The sequence below is a fragment of the Xiphias gladius genome, chromosome 5 (genome assembly GCF_016859285.1).
Source record: "Xiphias gladius isolate SHS-SW01 ecotype Sanya breed wild chromosome 5, ASM1685928v1, whole genome shotgun sequence".
NCBI lineage: Eukaryota > Metazoa > Chordata > Actinopteri > Istiophoriformes > Xiphiidae > Xiphias > Xiphias gladius.
In genome coordinates, this window is record NC_053404.1 from 20,837,363 (window position 1) to 20,854,104 (window position 16,742).

At 45.9% G+C, this 16,742-nt stretch overlaps 2 protein-coding genes across 9 annotated transcripts; one reads left to right on the forward strand and one right to left on the reverse strand.

Moving 5' to 3' along the window:
• Positions 1-980: 980 nt before the first annotated feature.
• On the reverse strand, positions 981-3,913 carry LOC120789558 (basic salivary proline-rich protein 1-like). 7 transcript variants are annotated; one of them, XM_040126302.1, is made up of 7 exons: positions 3,784-3,913; positions 3,655-3,701; positions 3,438-3,589; positions 3,245-3,317; positions 2,792-3,133; positions 1,277-2,761; positions 981-1,195 (listed from the first exon to the last, which is right to left on the reverse strand). In XM_040126302.1, exons 1-6 carry the CDS (start codon positions 3,798-3,800, stop codon positions 1,392-1,394), a joined length of 2,001 nt encoding a protein of 666 aa, XP_039982236.1. In that variant the 5' UTR covers positions 3,801-3,913; the 3' UTR covers positions 981-1,195; positions 1,277-1,391. The 7 variants fall into 7 exon arrangements, with proteins under 7 accessions (XP_039982236.1, XP_039982233.1, XP_039982238.1 ...); XM_040126299.1 differs by having other exon boundaries at positions 3,245-3,323; XM_040126304.1 differs by having other exon boundaries at positions 1,277-2,626; positions 2,711-2,762; positions 2,928-3,133; positions 3,245-3,589.
• Positions 3,914-4,843: 930 nt separating this feature from the next.
• On the forward strand, positions 4,844-9,885 carry LOC120790242 (neutral cholesterol ester hydrolase 1-like). 2 transcript variants are annotated; one of them, XM_040127618.1, is made up of 5 exons: positions 4,866-5,086; positions 7,184-7,406; positions 7,761-7,830; positions 8,542-8,713; positions 9,227-9,885. In XM_040127618.1, exons 1-5 carry the CDS (start codon positions 4,952-4,954, stop codon positions 9,845-9,847), a joined length of 1,221 nt encoding a protein of 406 aa, XP_039983552.1. In that variant the 5' UTR covers positions 4,866-4,951; the 3' UTR covers positions 9,848-9,885. The 2 variants fall into 2 exon arrangements, with proteins under 2 accessions (XP_039983553.1, XP_039983552.1); XM_040127619.1 differs by lacking the exon at positions 7,184-7,406 and having other exon boundaries at positions 4,844-5,086.
• Positions 9,886-16,742: the final 6,857 nt, after the last annotated feature.

Here is a 16,742-nt window from a genome sequence, read left to right on the forward strand (position 1 = left end):
CAGCAGTTGAACACACTTGCCGCCGCCCCCCCCATTTAAAAAAAGAAAAAAAGTGGAACTCCTTGTTCAGAAAGTTTGTCAGACATCCCCTCAAATGCGTTGCACTTGCCCCCCCCCCCACCATTCTGATAGAAATATACAGCTACTTCCTGCAGTACAGTATTGTCCTAGTAATGCATTGGGGGGCCTAAATAGGGATTAAATTTAAATGACAACTGGAAAAAAAAGGGGGTGTTTTTAAAAATAAATAAAAATTGACCAGCAAGGTATAAGGGGTAAGAAAGGGTTAAATATTAGTGAGGGATAAAACAATTATATTAAGTGATAAATGGGTTTGTATTCTAAAATTTAAAAAAAAAAAAAAAGGCACAGATCAATTTAAAAAAAAAAAAAAAAAAAGAAAAAAAAAAAATTACCAGAGCTAGTCAAGTTTAGCTCAGTCCTAAAAGTTCATGTCCTGTTGTGTGCAACAACATTTACAAAACAGATTGCAAAGAGCAAAACTTTCCTTGAGGTTTGGTGTAAAAATAGGGTGTTGGGTTTAGCAATACAGTTTCAGAACATCCTGTCGTCCAGGATGTCAAGCAAGCAACGCTTGGGTAGAAGATTTTGACACTTGAGAACGCAGGCTACTTTGCAATAGGCTTTCATAAACACCACACTACATGTATGCATTTATAATGGATCATTAAAGCTCTGGGGTGTCGGCAGGATGTGCAGCTGTTCTGCACATGCCTAAGACCAAAACACAATTTTGTATCCATTACCCCTTTTAGCTGGCTAGTGCTACACATTGGCTGATTATATCTGAAATTCAAACCTCAACAGGTTTGACAATAGCTCAAACCCAACCTGAGACCTGGTACATGTCAGGATCTGATGTGTTCAGGTAGAACAGTTGTAGCAGGGCTGAGTGCGCCCTAAATTCACACTTGTTTCTTTAAACAATTTAATAAAAAAAAAATGATTGTCAGGCAATATCAATTCATTACAAGGTTAATTTTAATTTGACAAGTCAATACAATGTCTTAGCCGAAAGCAGTCTGAAACATCTTTGGTGTTGTGGTGCCTAAAAAAAAAAAAAAAAAAAAAAGTTTATACCCCAGTTCATACCCCACCCACTGATCTGCAATTTGAATGAAGTCCAGTGCCATATCCACACCCAGTGTCACTGCAAACACCAGAAGCGCCATCCCTGGAAGAAATTTAGGTTAGAAAAGGTTACTCACTGATCCTGCTTATCTTGCTAATTAGAGTGCCAGTGATCACAGCTTACCATTTGAATACATGTGGACACCAACTCCTTGGGCAAAAGTAGGAGAACTGTAACGTGGCTGTTCAGAAACCTGGAACTGCAGAGGTGAAAAACTGATCTGATGCTGCTTGGTCACCTATCGTCTCTGCAACTGCTGGGGCTGGTAAATGGCCTGTTTGAGAACTTGTGGCTGCTTGGACAAGTAGTGCAGCATCGGTGGCATCTTAATCATGTAGCTAGGCTGTTTAGGTAGGTGGAAAGGCAGTTGGGGCCGCTTTGGCGGGTAGCCGGGCTGCTGGGGCACCTGGGACCACTGGGGCTGCTTGGGTGGGTAGCTAGGCTGCTGGGGAACCTGTGGTTCCAGGCGCTGCTGGGGCATGTAGCTGGGCCGCAGGGGCATTTGCGGCCGCTGGGGCAGGTAGCCGGGCTGCTGAGGTACCTGTGGTTCTGGGGGCTGCTCGGGCCACTTTGGCAGGTAGCTGGTGTGCTGGGTCACCTGCAGCTGTGGCACGATGGGTGGATAGCCAGGCTGCCGAAGTCGCTTGGGTCGCTGGGGCAGGTAGCCGAGCTGCTGGGGAACCTGCAGCATATACGGTTGCTGGGGCGGGTAGCCAGACTGCTGGGGCACCTGCGGCTGCTGGGGCAGATAGGCTGGCTGCCGAATTCGCTTGGGTCGCTGGGGCCGCTGCGGCGGGTGGCCGAGCTGCTGGGGAACCTGCAGCACATATGGTTGCTGGGGCGGATAGCTATGCTGGTGGGGCCAATGCAGCCGTTTGGGTGGGTAGTCAAGCTGCTGAGGTACCTGTGGTTGTTGGTGTTGCTGGGGCCAATGCATTTGTTGGGCCTGGTAGCCATGCTGGTAGGGCACCTGTGGCTCCTGGGGCCAATGCGGCCGCTTGGGCAACTGCGGGGCCTGCTGGGGCCGCTTGGGCAACTGCGGGTCCTGCTGGGGCCGCTTGGGCAACTGCGGGTCCTGCTGGGGCCGCTTGGGCAACTGCGGGTCCTGCTGGGGCCGCTTGGGCAACTGCGGGTCCTGCTGGGGCCGCTTGGGCTGCCTGGGTGGGTAGCCGGGCTGCTGAGGTACCTGCTGTTGTTGGGGCTGCTTGGGCTGGGCCTGCTGGGGCAACTGGGCCGGGTAGCCGGGCTGCTTGGGCTGCTGGAGCTGCCTGGGTGGGTAGCTGGGCTGCTGGGGCATTTGCGGCTGCTGGGGCCAATGTGGCCGCTTGGTTGGGTAGTCAGGCTGCTGAGGTACCTGCGGTTGTTGGGGCTGCTTGGGCGTGGGCAATTGCGGTTGTTGGGGCTGCTGGGGCAACGGGAGTTGTTGGGGCTGCTTGGGCGTGGGCAATTGCGGTTGTTGGGGCTGCTGGGGCAACGGGAGTAGTTGGGGCTGCTTGGGCGGGGGCAATTGCGGTTGTTTGGGCAACAGGAGTTGTTGGGGCTGCTTGGGCGGGGGCACCTGCGGCTGCTGGGGCAACTGTGGGGCCTGGTAGCCGGGCGGCTGGGGCACCTGCGGCTGCTGGGGCAACTGCTGGGGCAACTGTGGGGCCTGGTAGCCGGGCGGCTGGGGCACCTGCGGCTGCTGGGGCAACTGTGGGGCCTGGTAGCCGGGCGGCTGGGGCACCTGCGGCTGCTGGGGCAACTGTGGGGCCTGGTAGCCGGGCGGCTGGGGCACCTGCGGCTGCTGGGGCAACTGTGGGGCCTGGTAGCCGGGCTGCTTGGGCTGCTGGAGCTGCCTGGGTGGGTAGCTGGGCTGCTGGGGCATTTGCAGCTGCTGGGGCCAATGTGGCCGCTTGGTTGGGTAGTCAGGCTGCTGAGGTACCTGCGGTTGTTGGGGCTGCTTGGGCGGGGGCAATTGCGGTTGTTGGGGCTGCTGGGGCAACGGGGGTTGTTGGGACTGCTGGGGCAACTGTGGGGCCTGGTAGCCGGGCTGCTGGGGCACCCGCGGCTGCTGGGGCAACTGTGGGGCCTGGTAGCCGGGCTGCTGGGGCACCTGCGGCTGCTGGGGCAACTGTGGGGCCTGATAGCTAGGCACTTGCTGCGGCTGATAATCAGACTCCACTACCTGTGGCTGTGGAGAATAGCTGGATGAATATTTCATTTCTGGCAGAGATCGGTCATTTGGTTCCTGTGATTCAGCTTCAGACTGGTAACTGGGAATTAGCTTTGTGCTGTAGCTACTTGCCACATTTGCATTTGAGCTGGAATCCTCTCCACCAAGTGGCCCAGTGCTCCATGAGGAGTCATCTTCAGTGTTAAAGCTACTTGAAACTGGTTGATAGCTTGCCACTGGCACTTTGTTATCTCCACGCTTCTCAACAGATCCAGTACTGTAAGCTAATAAAACCAACATTTTAGTTATGCATACAACCCATTAAGTCTCACAACTTAACTAAACTTACCACTTGCTTGATGTCTTCCTACAGCTAGCAAGGACAACAGCAACCATCTAGACAAGACATCCCCAAGTTACCGTATGCTTTAATAATGAGTTTAACAATTTAAAAAAAACAAAACCTATAAACACTTACTTAAAGAGAAACCCCATGGCTTCAGCCACAGTTTAAGCCAGTGACACAGCCAACTCAGTCACTTCTGTCAGCTCCTACCAAGCCACACAACCGAACCAGTCTGAAAACAATAAGTACCTGAGGTAACACTGGGCCCCTTTATAAGCTCATAAGCTCTTAATTTGCTGTTTAACTGGACACAGGTTTGAGTAGTTGAAGGTAGGTGTGTCCAGCTCTCTGACAGGGAGAGGTCCACTGCATTATGGGAACTAGAAAGGGCGGGATAAACTCGGATCATCATCATCATAACGTCATTCGCAGTAAAGTAATGCTTCAAAGTGCAGGGAAACTGGACTTTGCTTGTGCTTGACTAGGTTTGTGTATCATGTGGTTTATTTTTTCACTTTAAGACAACACACACGTGCATAATAAATAAGGCAGCCACAAACTTGTTATCTGGCTTTTAAACCTTCAAACCGAATTTAAAATGGGACTCACATACATTTCCAGATCATGATTGTGTCCTTGTGGACATTTAATCAGAAGAAACGTGAACACAATGGTCAGCAATTATAATGTCAGAAACACACGTTTTTCAAAGTAAAATGTTGTATTTATTTAAAATGATCTTCCTAAATAAAAGATAATATTTTATTGTAAGTAGCTTTAAGTAGCTACAATAGGATAGAAAAAGTAAATTAAAAATTTAAATAAAAAAAAATAGAAATTAAAAAAAAAATGGGGGTAAATAACCATACTAACAGTATGTAGAGGGCAAATTGTACAACTAACTGAAATAAAACTTATAAACATAAATGTGCAATAATGAGGTGTATGACATATGTGTTTGTGTGTGTGTGTGTATATATATATATATATATATCTATATATATATATATATATATCTAATATTTAGTAGTCAATGTGTTTAGTGTGTCTACAGGACTACATTTCCCATCAGCAACCATATTACGCAATGCTCTCCCTACTTCCTGGAACTAAATTTCAAAATAAGAATATTTTCGCATGCTGTTTGCCTGCACCGCGACCTAAAACCCGACTTTTATTTAGAAATCGGGGTCATTCCTCCGTGTTTCGTCGATCCCTCGCGGAGCCACCGACCGCCTGGGACCTGGGAGAGGGTGATACCCCATGAACGCTAGTCTCCGGGCAGGTACACTCCGCCGCGATGAGGCTCCGTTTGGCCGGAGCCGTGCTGCTGTCGGCGGCCGCCTACTACGTCTACCTGCCGCTGCCGAGCGGCGTGAGCGAGCCGTGGAAGCTCATGCTGCTGGACGCGCTGTTCCGGAGCTTCATGCAGGCGGTGAGAGCCGTGCGATGCCGGAGACAGGAGGGCAGGGGAGGACAAGTTGATGGGGAGGGGGGGGGGGGCGAAAGCTGTGAGGGTCAGGGAAAATACTTGGGGGGGGTATTTTGAATTGAGGGTACATCTATCCGTTAGCTCGAGCGGACGCTCGGGAAACGGCGTGAGGACAAAGGTGTGTCACGGAAACCTGTCAAAACGGGAGCGGACAGCCCACGGGCACACAATAACCGTAATATCACGGCGGCAGCATTTATTTTACAATAATAGCACAGCGTGTTACGGAGAGGGAATTATCGAGTAGAATTCACAATAGAATATCATAAAACTGAAAAAAAAAAATATATATATATCAGATACGCTATACTCTACTCCACTATACTGTGCTGTACTATTGCTTACTCTACTCTATATTATATCTGCATTATACTATACCACGGCCTGCCATACTCTACTGTACTTTATTGCACTGGGGGCTATGTTCTACTGTGTTCTACTGTGCTGTACTACAGTATACTCGTACCATAGCCCAGTCTACTCCACTATACTGTCCTACAGCCTAACGTACTGTACATTGCTGTGTATATATACTATATTCTACTATACCATAGCCCACTATACTCTTCTGTACTTTACTGTCATACACCATGCCATCTGCTCTACTTTACACTATACTACTACTACGACTACTACTACTACTAATACACTATACTAAAACCTGCTACATCATGTTATAATTTACTGCGCACTTACATACTGTACTGTACTATACACTGCTACACTATGCTACCCTTCACTATATACTATGCTAGAATAGACTGGAGCAGAATACTATACACTATAATGTACTCTATTATACTATACATTACCATACGTAACCCCACTACACTATTCTATCCTTCCCTATGATGTAAACTATACTACATTAGACTGGAATAGAAATTGAACACGGTATACTATTACATACCGCTACTGTATGCTACACGGTACACAGGTGCTATGCTGTGCTATACCGTATAGTACTGTGCTTTGCTGTCACTTACTACACTATATTCTACTTTGATAATACAGCAGCAGAAAGCAGAAATGCTGAACGCTATACTATACCACACTGTACTGGAAACGGCTGGAATGTCACATAACTAAGTATACTGTGTGATAGGATTAGGGAATACAGATAAATGTAATGGGGTGAGAGGTCAGATTGGGGTTGGGTACAACAGAATTATGTAAAATAGAATACAATAGAACGGAGTAGAACACAGTTAGGTACTACGCAACGGAATAGAACAGGTGAAGAGACGAGACTAGAGTTTAGTGAAACGGATTCAGGTAGCGTAGATAAAAGCGGAGCAGGATAGCGCAGGTCGTCGCTGTCATATGAGCAGGTCGGGCGGCGGCAGCCGGAACTGTGTGTCGACACCAGGCGGCGCGCGGCGGGTGCACGACGATCCCCGGGCGATCGAGAGAACAACAAGAAAAAATGACCTTTGACCCTGCTGCTGAACGCCCTTTAACCTGTACCTGTCTCATATGCGGCGTTGGCGTTGTGTTCATGCAACTCCTATCTCACATGTTAGTTTTAACTAAAGCTCCTGAAAAACCTGCACCGACAGTTCACACACCTAAATCTTGTGATCTAATGCGTCAGTGCAGCTCGACAAGTTTTTACACACACTCACACACTATGCATAGGACAGGTTTTCATGCATTGCTGAGTCTTACCCTACCGCAGGCTTGTTTCTTCTCTATCTTATTCCTATACATTTTTTTTTTTTTTTTTATCGACACCATGACAGAGAGCTCACTTCTAATTTTCAAATTGCTGAATATTAAAATACAAGTCATACAAGTTTGACGGTAAAACATCTGTGCAATCAGATCACGCTAAAAAAACAAAAACAAAACCCCAACTCTTCAAGATTTTTTACAGATTTAAACTTAATTTCTATCAATGAAGTTTTGATTTCAGTGTCTTTCTCGACACCGGAGAGCAAACTTACCTGCTGCAGGAGTCAAGCCTGTGCCCTCTCAGGTCCAGGAAACTCCCCATTACCATGCGGTGATTGGCGTGTTTGTGCGTGTCCGTACTTCCAGAGTGACGTGGCTCACGCGCTTGGTGTGTGCCATCGCGTCCACCTGTTGAGCCAGGTGGTGTCCTGGGTGGAGGTGATCGAGGCCCGCTCCTGCCCCGCCGTGCGCGTCACCGACTCCACGCTGGGCGGCGTGTCCACCAGAGTCTTCGAGCCGAAGGGCGGGAAGAGGCTGAAAAGAGGGGTCATATACTTCCACGGCGGAGGGTGGGCCCTCGGCAGCGGCCGTAAGTCCTGGTTTTTTTAAAACCCGGAAAGCCGCGGGAAAACCGGAATTGTTTACTTTTGTTGGATGACGCTGTTTTCTGCAGAAATAATGTTGATTTTGCTCAAACAGCTGTAGTACTGTGTTGTTTATTGCACTAAAATATGTGCTGAATATACGGTGAGATCCCAGGATAAGGTTAGATAAAAACAATATTTACTTACATATAAAAATAATGGGGTCGATTCTAATAAGAAATTGAGTAACAAATCCTGATAGGAGGTAACAAGAGCGGTCAAAGTCATGGCAAACGCTATGATGCGTTGCTGTGTATACACTGTCACCATCACTCACGCTGAGTTTACTTGCTCCGCAGGAATGCGATCTTACGACCTCCTTTGCCGGAAAATGGCGGAGGATCTGGACGCTGTCGTAATGTCTGTTGAGTAAGTACGAACATCTGTCACATCACAACAAACGAATTCATTTGGAAGGAAAGAAAATGTTAGATCGGAGCTCCCGCACAGAGTCACTGCTTTCGCTTCTTGAAAGCTAAGGTGGTAACAGCAATTAAGTTGAATTCCTTTCAATCTGATATTAATTTCTATATTATAGTTCTTTCATTACTCTTTAGACGATCTTTTCTCTCCATTTTATCTTTCACTTTTTTATTGTGTGTAGCATATTCTGGGATGTACTCGCCATGAGATGATTGTTTACTTTAAACTGCAGTGAAGAGTGTCTCTTTGGAGCAGACTACACAACTGTTGGATGCTCAGGGACATGGAATCTGGGAGAAAAAAAATCATCTAAACTGACGAGCTGCTCTGAAAAATAAAAAAACAAAAGGTTATTTTTGGTTAGTAAATACAGAAAATAATGAGCCTTTCTTATTAGTGGTCCTGTGTCACTTACTGTAAACAGGGCGCCATTATTTTAAATAATGGAAAAAAAAGGTTGCTTTTTTAATTCATAAAAAGTGAATAATCAATCATCAGAATCGTTGGCGATGAATTTGCTGTCAGTCCCACTAACGGATTAATCGGCTAAATGTTTCAGGGCGAGAGCAAAGCACCAACGCAACACAGTCGGGTCTAGGGCTTCCCGGAGTAATGTGTGCAGTAAAGTAATCTTCCCACGGTGTCTCGTTGCCATAGTTACCGTCTCGCTCCGGAGGCGGTGTTCCCGGATCAGTACCAAGATGCGCTGGCGGCGTCGCGGGCCTTCCTGTCTGCTCAGGTTTTAGGGCGCTACGGCATCGATCCGGAGAGGGTGTGCGTGTCCGGAGACAGCGCCGGGGGAAACCTGGCCGCTGCCGTGGCGCAGCAGGTAAACAAAACAAACACACATCTCACGCTATCTATACCTTACGCAGCATCTCACTGTCAGTGACTTTTTTCTTTTGCTTGTCTGAAAATTTTACTATTTTTCGTCATCTGAAGACAAGATGTAGAGGCATTGATGCCTTGTCCTGCAGCTTCTCCTCCCTGGTGATAAATAAGCCACGTTTGAACTCTGCTGTATCTGTTCAGTCTGAGACAAATTAAGCATCAAACTGCTGTTGAGACTATTTGGGGACTTCCTTCAAATAGTTCATCCCTTGAGTTGTTTGTTCACCTAACCCTAACCCATGGGCTGACCGTCTGAATAATTTAGAGAGACGCTGTAAACACATACAACTCTTAAACAAAGTGGCTTTAAAGATACTGAATATATTAAATATTGACCAAAAGCGACCAGCCATCAGTTATTACAGTCTAAAACTAACCATTCAGGTTCATACTGGCCCCCTGGAACCCCTTATCAGATGAGCTGTAATCTAAATCCCGCCTGTGTCTACAGCTCAGCTCAGATGAGAGTCTGACCGTGAAGTTCAAGGCCCAGGCGTTGATCTACCCGGTGCTGCAGGCTCTCGACTTCTACACCCCGTCCTACCAGCAGAACCAGGCCATGCCGATCCTCTACAGGCCTGTCATGGCTCGTTTCTGGCTGCAGTACCTGGGCGCCGACTCCTCCCTGGAGCCCCTGCTGCTGGCTAACAACCACAGCTCCCTGGACCAGCCGGCCATCAGCGCCCACACCCGCTCCAAACTGGACTGGACCGCTCTTCTCCCAGGTGAGCGCAGGAAGCACTTCCGGCAGGTTATTAAAGAGACGGGATCGCCGGGGGTGGTGGGTGAGGTGCCGGCGCTGACGGATGTGAGGGCGGCGCCGCTTCTGGCGGAGCAGGGGGTTCTGGGTAGGACGCCTAAAGCATACGTGATGACCTGTGAGTTTGACGTGCTGAGGGATGACGGGCTCATGTATGCAAAGCGCCTGCAGGACGCCGGCGTCACGGTGACCAGCGATCACTATGAGGACGGTTTTCACGGCTGCATGGTGTTTGCGTTCCTGCCGATGATGTCTAGTGTTGGACAGAGGAGCATGCACAACTACATCCACTGGCTGGACCAGAATGTGTAGACAGGCAGGCTGCTCTAGAACCTTGTGAACCGGGATCCGTAGAGAGTAGAGAGAGAAATTCGGGTAATTTGGGGGTCCCTTGCTGGATCTGCAGAGAGGAGACACGTCTTTGGTCATCGCAAATGTAGTTCGTGTGGGGGCAGAATTGGGTAGTGGTAAAAATATCAGGCTTGTAACCCAGAGGGACGTGGTTTTTATCCACTGTGTCCTGACAAGGGACAAGGACACCAGACAAGACAAGACATCAGCTGCTTTGGATAGGAGCATCTGCATAACGTGTAACATATGAAGACGCGGAAACGCGAGCAACAAGTCGACCTACCAATCGCGTACGTGTAGACAAGCGGCTGCAATGTGAGCTTTACCTGCTTGCATACTTAGCGGGAACCTGGAGGATTCAAAATTATAGCCACTAGGGGGCAAGACCAGGGCCAAATCACCCCCTGTCCAACAGCAGAAAATCGTCCCTGAGAACCTCCGATTCTGCCCAACGTCGTAACAACTAAACATGGTGACACCCAGAGAGGTTATCAGTTGTTAGTGATAAGATCACGGCCGTCAAAGCAGCAGCGGTGACAAGCTCTTTTAGTTTCTCTACAAAATAATAATAATTTATGAGGACAGACACAACCAGCGCGGGGGCAGCCACAACGCGCCCTCAAACACTCAGTGTAACGCAAGTGTGCCAACGCGGTGTAGCTGAAAAATCACTGGACCTGTAGATCCACAACCAAATGGACCACAAATCAGAGATGGTCTTAACCGAACCCTGAAACCAAAGCGTTTCCAATCAAAGGTAACCAAAGAAAGCGGCGCTTTTCACGCCTACGGTACGTCAAAGGCCGATGCAGCCTTTTGGAGAATGACAGTATATTCAAAGCTCATTATTTTCAAGATAAAACAAAATCCAGGGATTTAAATAAGGGCTGACCAGGTGTGTGTCCAACACGTCTTTGACTGTACCCTTTGCAAGATAAAGCATTATTAAGACAGAAAACGCTAGAAAACAACACGTAAAACGACATACAGGTGTCACCGATATGTAAACCGCGAGAGGCTCTCTGGCAATACATCTCAGAATTACATGTTTAAAAATATCTTGGTTTCGCTTTTTTTTGTTTTGATTATTCCCTACTAAAGAGCTAATTTTAGGAAATGTTTTCACAAGTGTGTCTGAGCTCTGATTTGTTACCAAATCTACACAAATTACACATTTCTGGAATCGTGTCTCATCGGAAACATAAGAGACAAATTTCACCGAAGAAACACCTACATCAAGAGGCGTCCAGTTACGAGAAAGTAACAGACACCTGTCAGTGGTATAATTAATGTTTGCACATGGTTGTTGTTTTTTTTTTTTTTTTTAAATATGGTTATTTATTCTGAATATAATAAACTAATCTATTTTTGGAAATACCAATCGGAGCTCAACACTATATAATTTAAACCACGTATTGTTCAATAATTACTTTGGGGGAGCTCATTTACATTTTCTCGCCCGGTTATTTTCCGTAATCGGAGCCCTTTCTCTGAGCCGTTCCTTATTTTACTGTAAACCGAAGCAGGGCGACAAGCGACAACTTTTGGATGTCTGGGGAAATAAATTCCGTTAAAAAAAAAATCAAAAAAAAAAAAAAAATCAGTTAAACCTTCAGCCTTCTCATTAAAAAGAAAAATGTAAAAACAAAAAGTGGAAAATGGTTATATACTTATTAATCAGATAGTTTTAAAGCTCAAAGTCACTCGCAGAAATTATCTCCAGCTTTTATTCTTTTATGATGAACTGAGACACTGAAGCCGTCTGCTCACACATGCAGAACAGGCCAGTCAACATTACTGTGTGTGTGTGTGTGTGTGTGTGTGTGTGTGTGTGCGTGTGTGTGTGCGCGCGTGCGTGGTAAAAGTATGCCAGAGTTCACAGCTGTGTATACTCACTGGATTGTGCAATAATGTATGTCTGAACGCATCCCTCGCGCTCTGTAACTCCACTCTCTGATGACCACTGCAGTGCGGGGCCGATTGCAGTGCTGATGGTGACGACGATGGCTGTGAAGTTTATGTGAAAATGACTGTGTCACGCGGAGAGACGAGACATCCCGAGCGGACTATCGCGTCCCTCCCCCCCCCACCCCTCAAAACTGGGCCTGAACCAGTTGCGATGGGCCGACGACAGGGAGCGTCGGACGGGCCGGGGTTTTTGGCCCTCGGCCCGAAACGCGGCGTAGCAGAAACACTGGGCCGAGTCTGGTCGTTGCGGGGCTTCACATCGCCCACGAAAGATGTTGACATTTGTAACACTGACCATCAGGAGGCTGCGATTTTTTTTTGTTTGTTGTTTTTTCGTCCTTTCTTAAAGGGAAACGAGTCCAGGCAGCTCGTTCTCAGAGCGATGCAGATTCCATAGGCACACATTTTCTACGCCTTCCGGTAAAGAGCGAGCGCGTTTCATGTGCACGCATAGTAACATAAGCCATTTATAAATCGGACTTAGGGATTTGGACTTTGGAGGAAGACTTCTGAATGTTTTCTAAGTGCTGTCATTTTAATGCCGTACGCGAAATTACGCATTAAGTAGTTTTCTATTGTATAAATGAAGTTTTGATATAAGCAGGGTTATGCCACAGGTTGTGTCGGCCAAGACAAATACACATACCTGGCCCCAGGTGTACCGCCGCGCTAATACAATCCCATAAAGTGGCGGTTTTATTGGCTGCTGTGACAACCCTAGTGGTACGCAGGGAACAGGGGTTACAACATTTCTTGTTCTCCTCGTGTTTCTTCTTTCCCATCATGTACTGTATGTCTATTATCGCGGGATTTTTTTGTTTTGTTTTTTTCCTGTCGGCGCACACGCACCGGTGCGTGACAGCCGCGGCCCTCCCGGACGGCGTTTTGCTGCGATGATGGGAACGAGGCGCGCTGCGGGCGCGCACCGGTTGCCGCACCAGCGCCCGCACCCGCAGAGGGCGCGCTCCGGTGGCCACGTCGCGGGTACGTCGACGTTTAACAGAATTTTTTTTTTACCATTGGATCTGGGACCAGAACAAAAGACGAGACGGTTTATTCGCAGCGGCATCAAATCTCATGTATTCATTATACATATCACTTTAACTATGTTTGATACTGATAAGAATAATTGTGAGAAATGAAGTGAGTTATTATCCAAACATCGTGTTATGTTTTTCTGGTAACCCTTCATTTCCACCTACTATTTAGCCTTTCACGAGCAGTATGCAGACATTTAATAGATCATAACACACTATGATGGGGTTGTAAGAAGCTATGATGAGATTTTGAATGTCTGTTCATTTACAGTATTTGTCAGCAATTAGAACTTCTCCTATGAAGATAGATTTGATGTTGTTTTAACTGTTTTTTTTTACAGTGTTAATTACCTCTATATACGACAGCCCCCCCTTGTGTGTGCTCACAGTAGTTAAAGTCTTTGACACATGCATCAATAAACCCTTATATCTGCTTATAAATACATTATAATATGTTATAAAAGTTTATAAACTGCTTATGTTAGTCATTTTCTCAGTTTTAGGTCACTGTAAACTGATTATCTTTAATTTTTTGACAACAAAACAGCCATCATCTACAGTATTTCCCAACATTTTATAGAAGAGATCTGAAGGAGAGGACTAATCAATGGTGAAAATGACCGTTGAGAAAACAATCTCGCCACATGGTCCCTTTAGTAGCTGTTCTGGAGCTTTCGATTGTATCACACGAGCAGGCGACGCACCGTTTCACGTGTAGGGAGTTCCAGTGCGCGGAGAAGTCCACACACGAGGAACCACATGCGGACATTACGCGGTTTTCAGACATTTCACCCGTGACGTGTAATCACCTCCCGCGGGGAAAACGCGAACCTCACGTGCGCTCGTGTCCGGTGACTCGTCCTCGCGCTCGACAGATGCCAGTGTCACGAATAGAACTAAAAGGGTTTTGTGCTGTAGTACGAGCGTGCCTTTCCTGGCCTGCGTGGTGTGTTTACTTCTGCAGAAGTGACCGCGTTCTTGCGGTGTTTTCGTGTCATATACGACCTGGCAGTCGAGGGAGTTTATCCAGTTCACTAGCTGGCCTCCCACGTGAGCCCAGATGTGGTTGTGTGGTGACCTGTGACACAGCTGCATCGCTGACTCGTAATCGCAGCAACTAAATCCCTCTTTGTTATAATCAAAAACAATATTCGCAAATTTACTATTTTGTGATTTATTTATGACAAAAAAAAAAGGTTATACCGATACATGTAGAGTGAAAACTCACCATCCACCCATATTTCTCTTTACAGAAATAAACTGAAGTTAATATCCCTAATAAACAGTCTGTCAGTGTGTTATTTTGTGAAAATTAATAACCGATATAGTTATTAGCTATTAGCTTAGGGTTTATCAAGCCATTTGTTATACTTTTTACTTACTGCAGGTGTTAAAAGCTACTAATTTCTAAATGATAGTTTATTATCTTATTAAAAGCCTGTAGTTCATTTATCAGTCATGTCCGGCATAAAATAAATAGTGTTTCCTTGAAAAATATCTATTTCTTTGCTTGTTGAGTTGTATTTTTTCATCTATTTGCCATAATCATAAGTTATTATAAGTATTAAAAAATATAGTAATTCCTTTAAAAATGCTTGGATTATGTTAATATTTATAATTATTAGTTATCATTGGTATCAAAACATAGTATTTGTTGTTATTAGTTATTCAATTATAGTTCACTAAGTTATAAATTATGATTATTAGTTACCCTGGATATCAAATAAATAGTATTTTTTATTTCATTTTCTATTTATTTTAAACACTTATTAGTTAATAAATTGTAGCTCAGTTATTAGTTATGATTATCATTAGATATATAAACACATAATAATCCCTTTAAACATCTATTCATTATTTTATTGTATCTTATAATTCAATTTTTACTTATTAATTACTGCAAATAATACAGATATAACAATTCCATCAAAAATGCTTGTTTGTTATAAAATGTAGTTTATTATGTTACTATTTAAAATTATTGGCTATGATGGATATATAGTATTTCTTTAAAAAAAAACAAAGTGATTAGTTATTCAATTATTACTGTTTGCTAAGTTATCAGTTACCATGGGTATTAAAAGTGTAGTGATCCATTTCAGTACACTGATAGTTACAGGTTACAGGTGTTACCAGTCGTTCTTCAGGTGCCTCCATGGGTCAGTGGCCATGTCACTTCAGAATAAAAGTCTGACACGGGAGATGGCGCCAAATCCTCCTCCTGAACGTCAGCCTCCGCTAAGTGAATCATATGTCGTAAACATGTGGAGATATCACATGAATCATGTGTCTTTGGTTCATTTTCTTGTTTTAATCTCGAAGTTTTATGAACGCCATAAAACTTAATGGCTTCTCGCTGATGGATTTGCACTTTAATGCTTCTTTAATTCCTGGACTCAGGAATGTGGGCTTTTTATTTATGCGTCTGATCTGGCGTCTTGCTATATTGGAGAGTAATAAAAACATGTTCGGAGCGACAGATCTGCCAGACTTTCTCCATCCGTCATCCTGGGGGAAAAAAAAAATGTTTTGTGTTTGGTTTTGTTTTGTTCTTTTAAACTCCCTTACGTTACCTCTCGCTGTGTACGAGAGAAACCTCTGGTTCTGGTTCGGTCCTTCTTGGGTGTTTTTCCCCCTACGCTCACACAAACACTTCTTCCAGTCAAAAGCCTGCGAGGACAGAAAACCAAGCCCATCGGACGATTGCGTGAGAGAGCGCAACATGCCTGTCGGATCATGTGATCTGAGATGGCAGTCAAGAGCTGAGCAGGAACATGCTTCTCCTGACAGACAGGTCTGTGTGTGTGTGTGTGTGTGTGTGTGTGTTTGGGTGTTTTGCGTGCCAAACAGGCATCATCGCACCTGCATCCTGAGCGCCGCGGGGCACGCTCAAGTGTTTGTGTGCACACACCTAACACTCTCGATCAGTCTGTGATTGCCCATCAGGACCTGATTACCCAAAAACTGTGCGTGCATGTGTTTTTTTTTTATATGTGTGTGTGTGTGTGTGTGTGTGGGGGGGGGGCGGCAGATCAGTATAGCCCGCTGCAACCAGCTGGCACGTGTGAGTGCAAGTTCTGAATGGATCTTTGCTCTGCAACTGTTTTTTTTTTTTCCATAACCACTTAATCCCGTGTAAAGTCACACCAGAGCAGAGAGTTTATTCCACTTATCCCCAGACTTCGCGATCTGTCCACAGATCAAAGGCCGGGACCTTCAGCGAAGGCAAATTCAAAACCGAATAAACAGGGGTCGACCAGTCCTGTCACGTCTCGCGGGGTCTGAGAAATGCAGAGTTCAGTTGCCCGGATTCAAAGGGGAAAGAGCCGGTTTATCTTCCGCGACCGTCAGTGTCCCACAATTCCACTGGCGTCAACTTCTGGACCACATCCCGAAACGTCCAAAAAAAAAAAATGTTTGACTGCGTTTAGGGTTGCTGGAAACGGACACACTGAAGAAAAAAAAAGAAGCATGGCAGTACGCAGGCCGAACCGCGTGTGTGCCGTTGTCCAACAACGCAGTGCACGGGGGGACGTGGTGGAGGTGCTCGCAGCTGCAAAAAATTAAAGTTAATTGGTCGTGAGGGTGAGGCAGCGGCAGAAAAATCCGAGTAAATAAAAAAAATAATTATACAATAAAACTTAAATGGTGTCCACTGGCACACACGCCGTCTCATTTACCGCCAGTCTGAGACGGCGAGGGTACTTTGAATTTTGCCAGCAAATGGAAAAATGACCGGTCATCCGAAGGTCAACTATGCATGGACAGGCCTGGAGCGCGGCGCCGGAGGAACCACAAAACGTTTGCACGGTGCTTGGACATCGTTAAACCTGTCCCAAAAAAAAAAAAGC

What these genes read in the sequence shown, in the direction of transcription:
- LOC120789558 (XM_040126297.1), bottom strand. An exon ending in GTTGCCCCAGCAGCCGCAGG is followed by an intron (nt 3,134 to 3,244) that starts TGCCCCAGCAGC and finishes AACAACCCCCGT; the next exon opens with TGCCCCAGCAGCCCCAACAA. An exon ending in CGGCTACCAGGCCCCACAGT is followed by an intron (nt 2,762 to 2,791) that starts TGCCCCAGCAGT and finishes AGCAGCCGCAGG; the next exon opens with TGCCCCAGCCGCCCGGCTAC.
- LOC120790242 (XM_040127618.1), top strand. Translation starts at nt 4,952, where the DNA reads ATGAGGCTCCGTTTGGCCGGAGCCGTGCTGCTGTCGGCGGCCGCCTAC. An exon ending in TCCGGAGCTTCATGCAGGCG is followed by an intron (nt 5,087 to 7,183) that starts GTGAGAGCCGTG and finishes CCGTACTTCCAG; the next exon opens with AGTGACGTGGCTCACGCGCT. An exon ending in GTGGGCCCTCGGCAGCGGCC is followed by an intron (nt 7,407 to 7,760) that starts GTAAGTCCTGGT and finishes CTTGCTCCGCAG; the next exon opens with GAATGCGATCTTACGACCTC.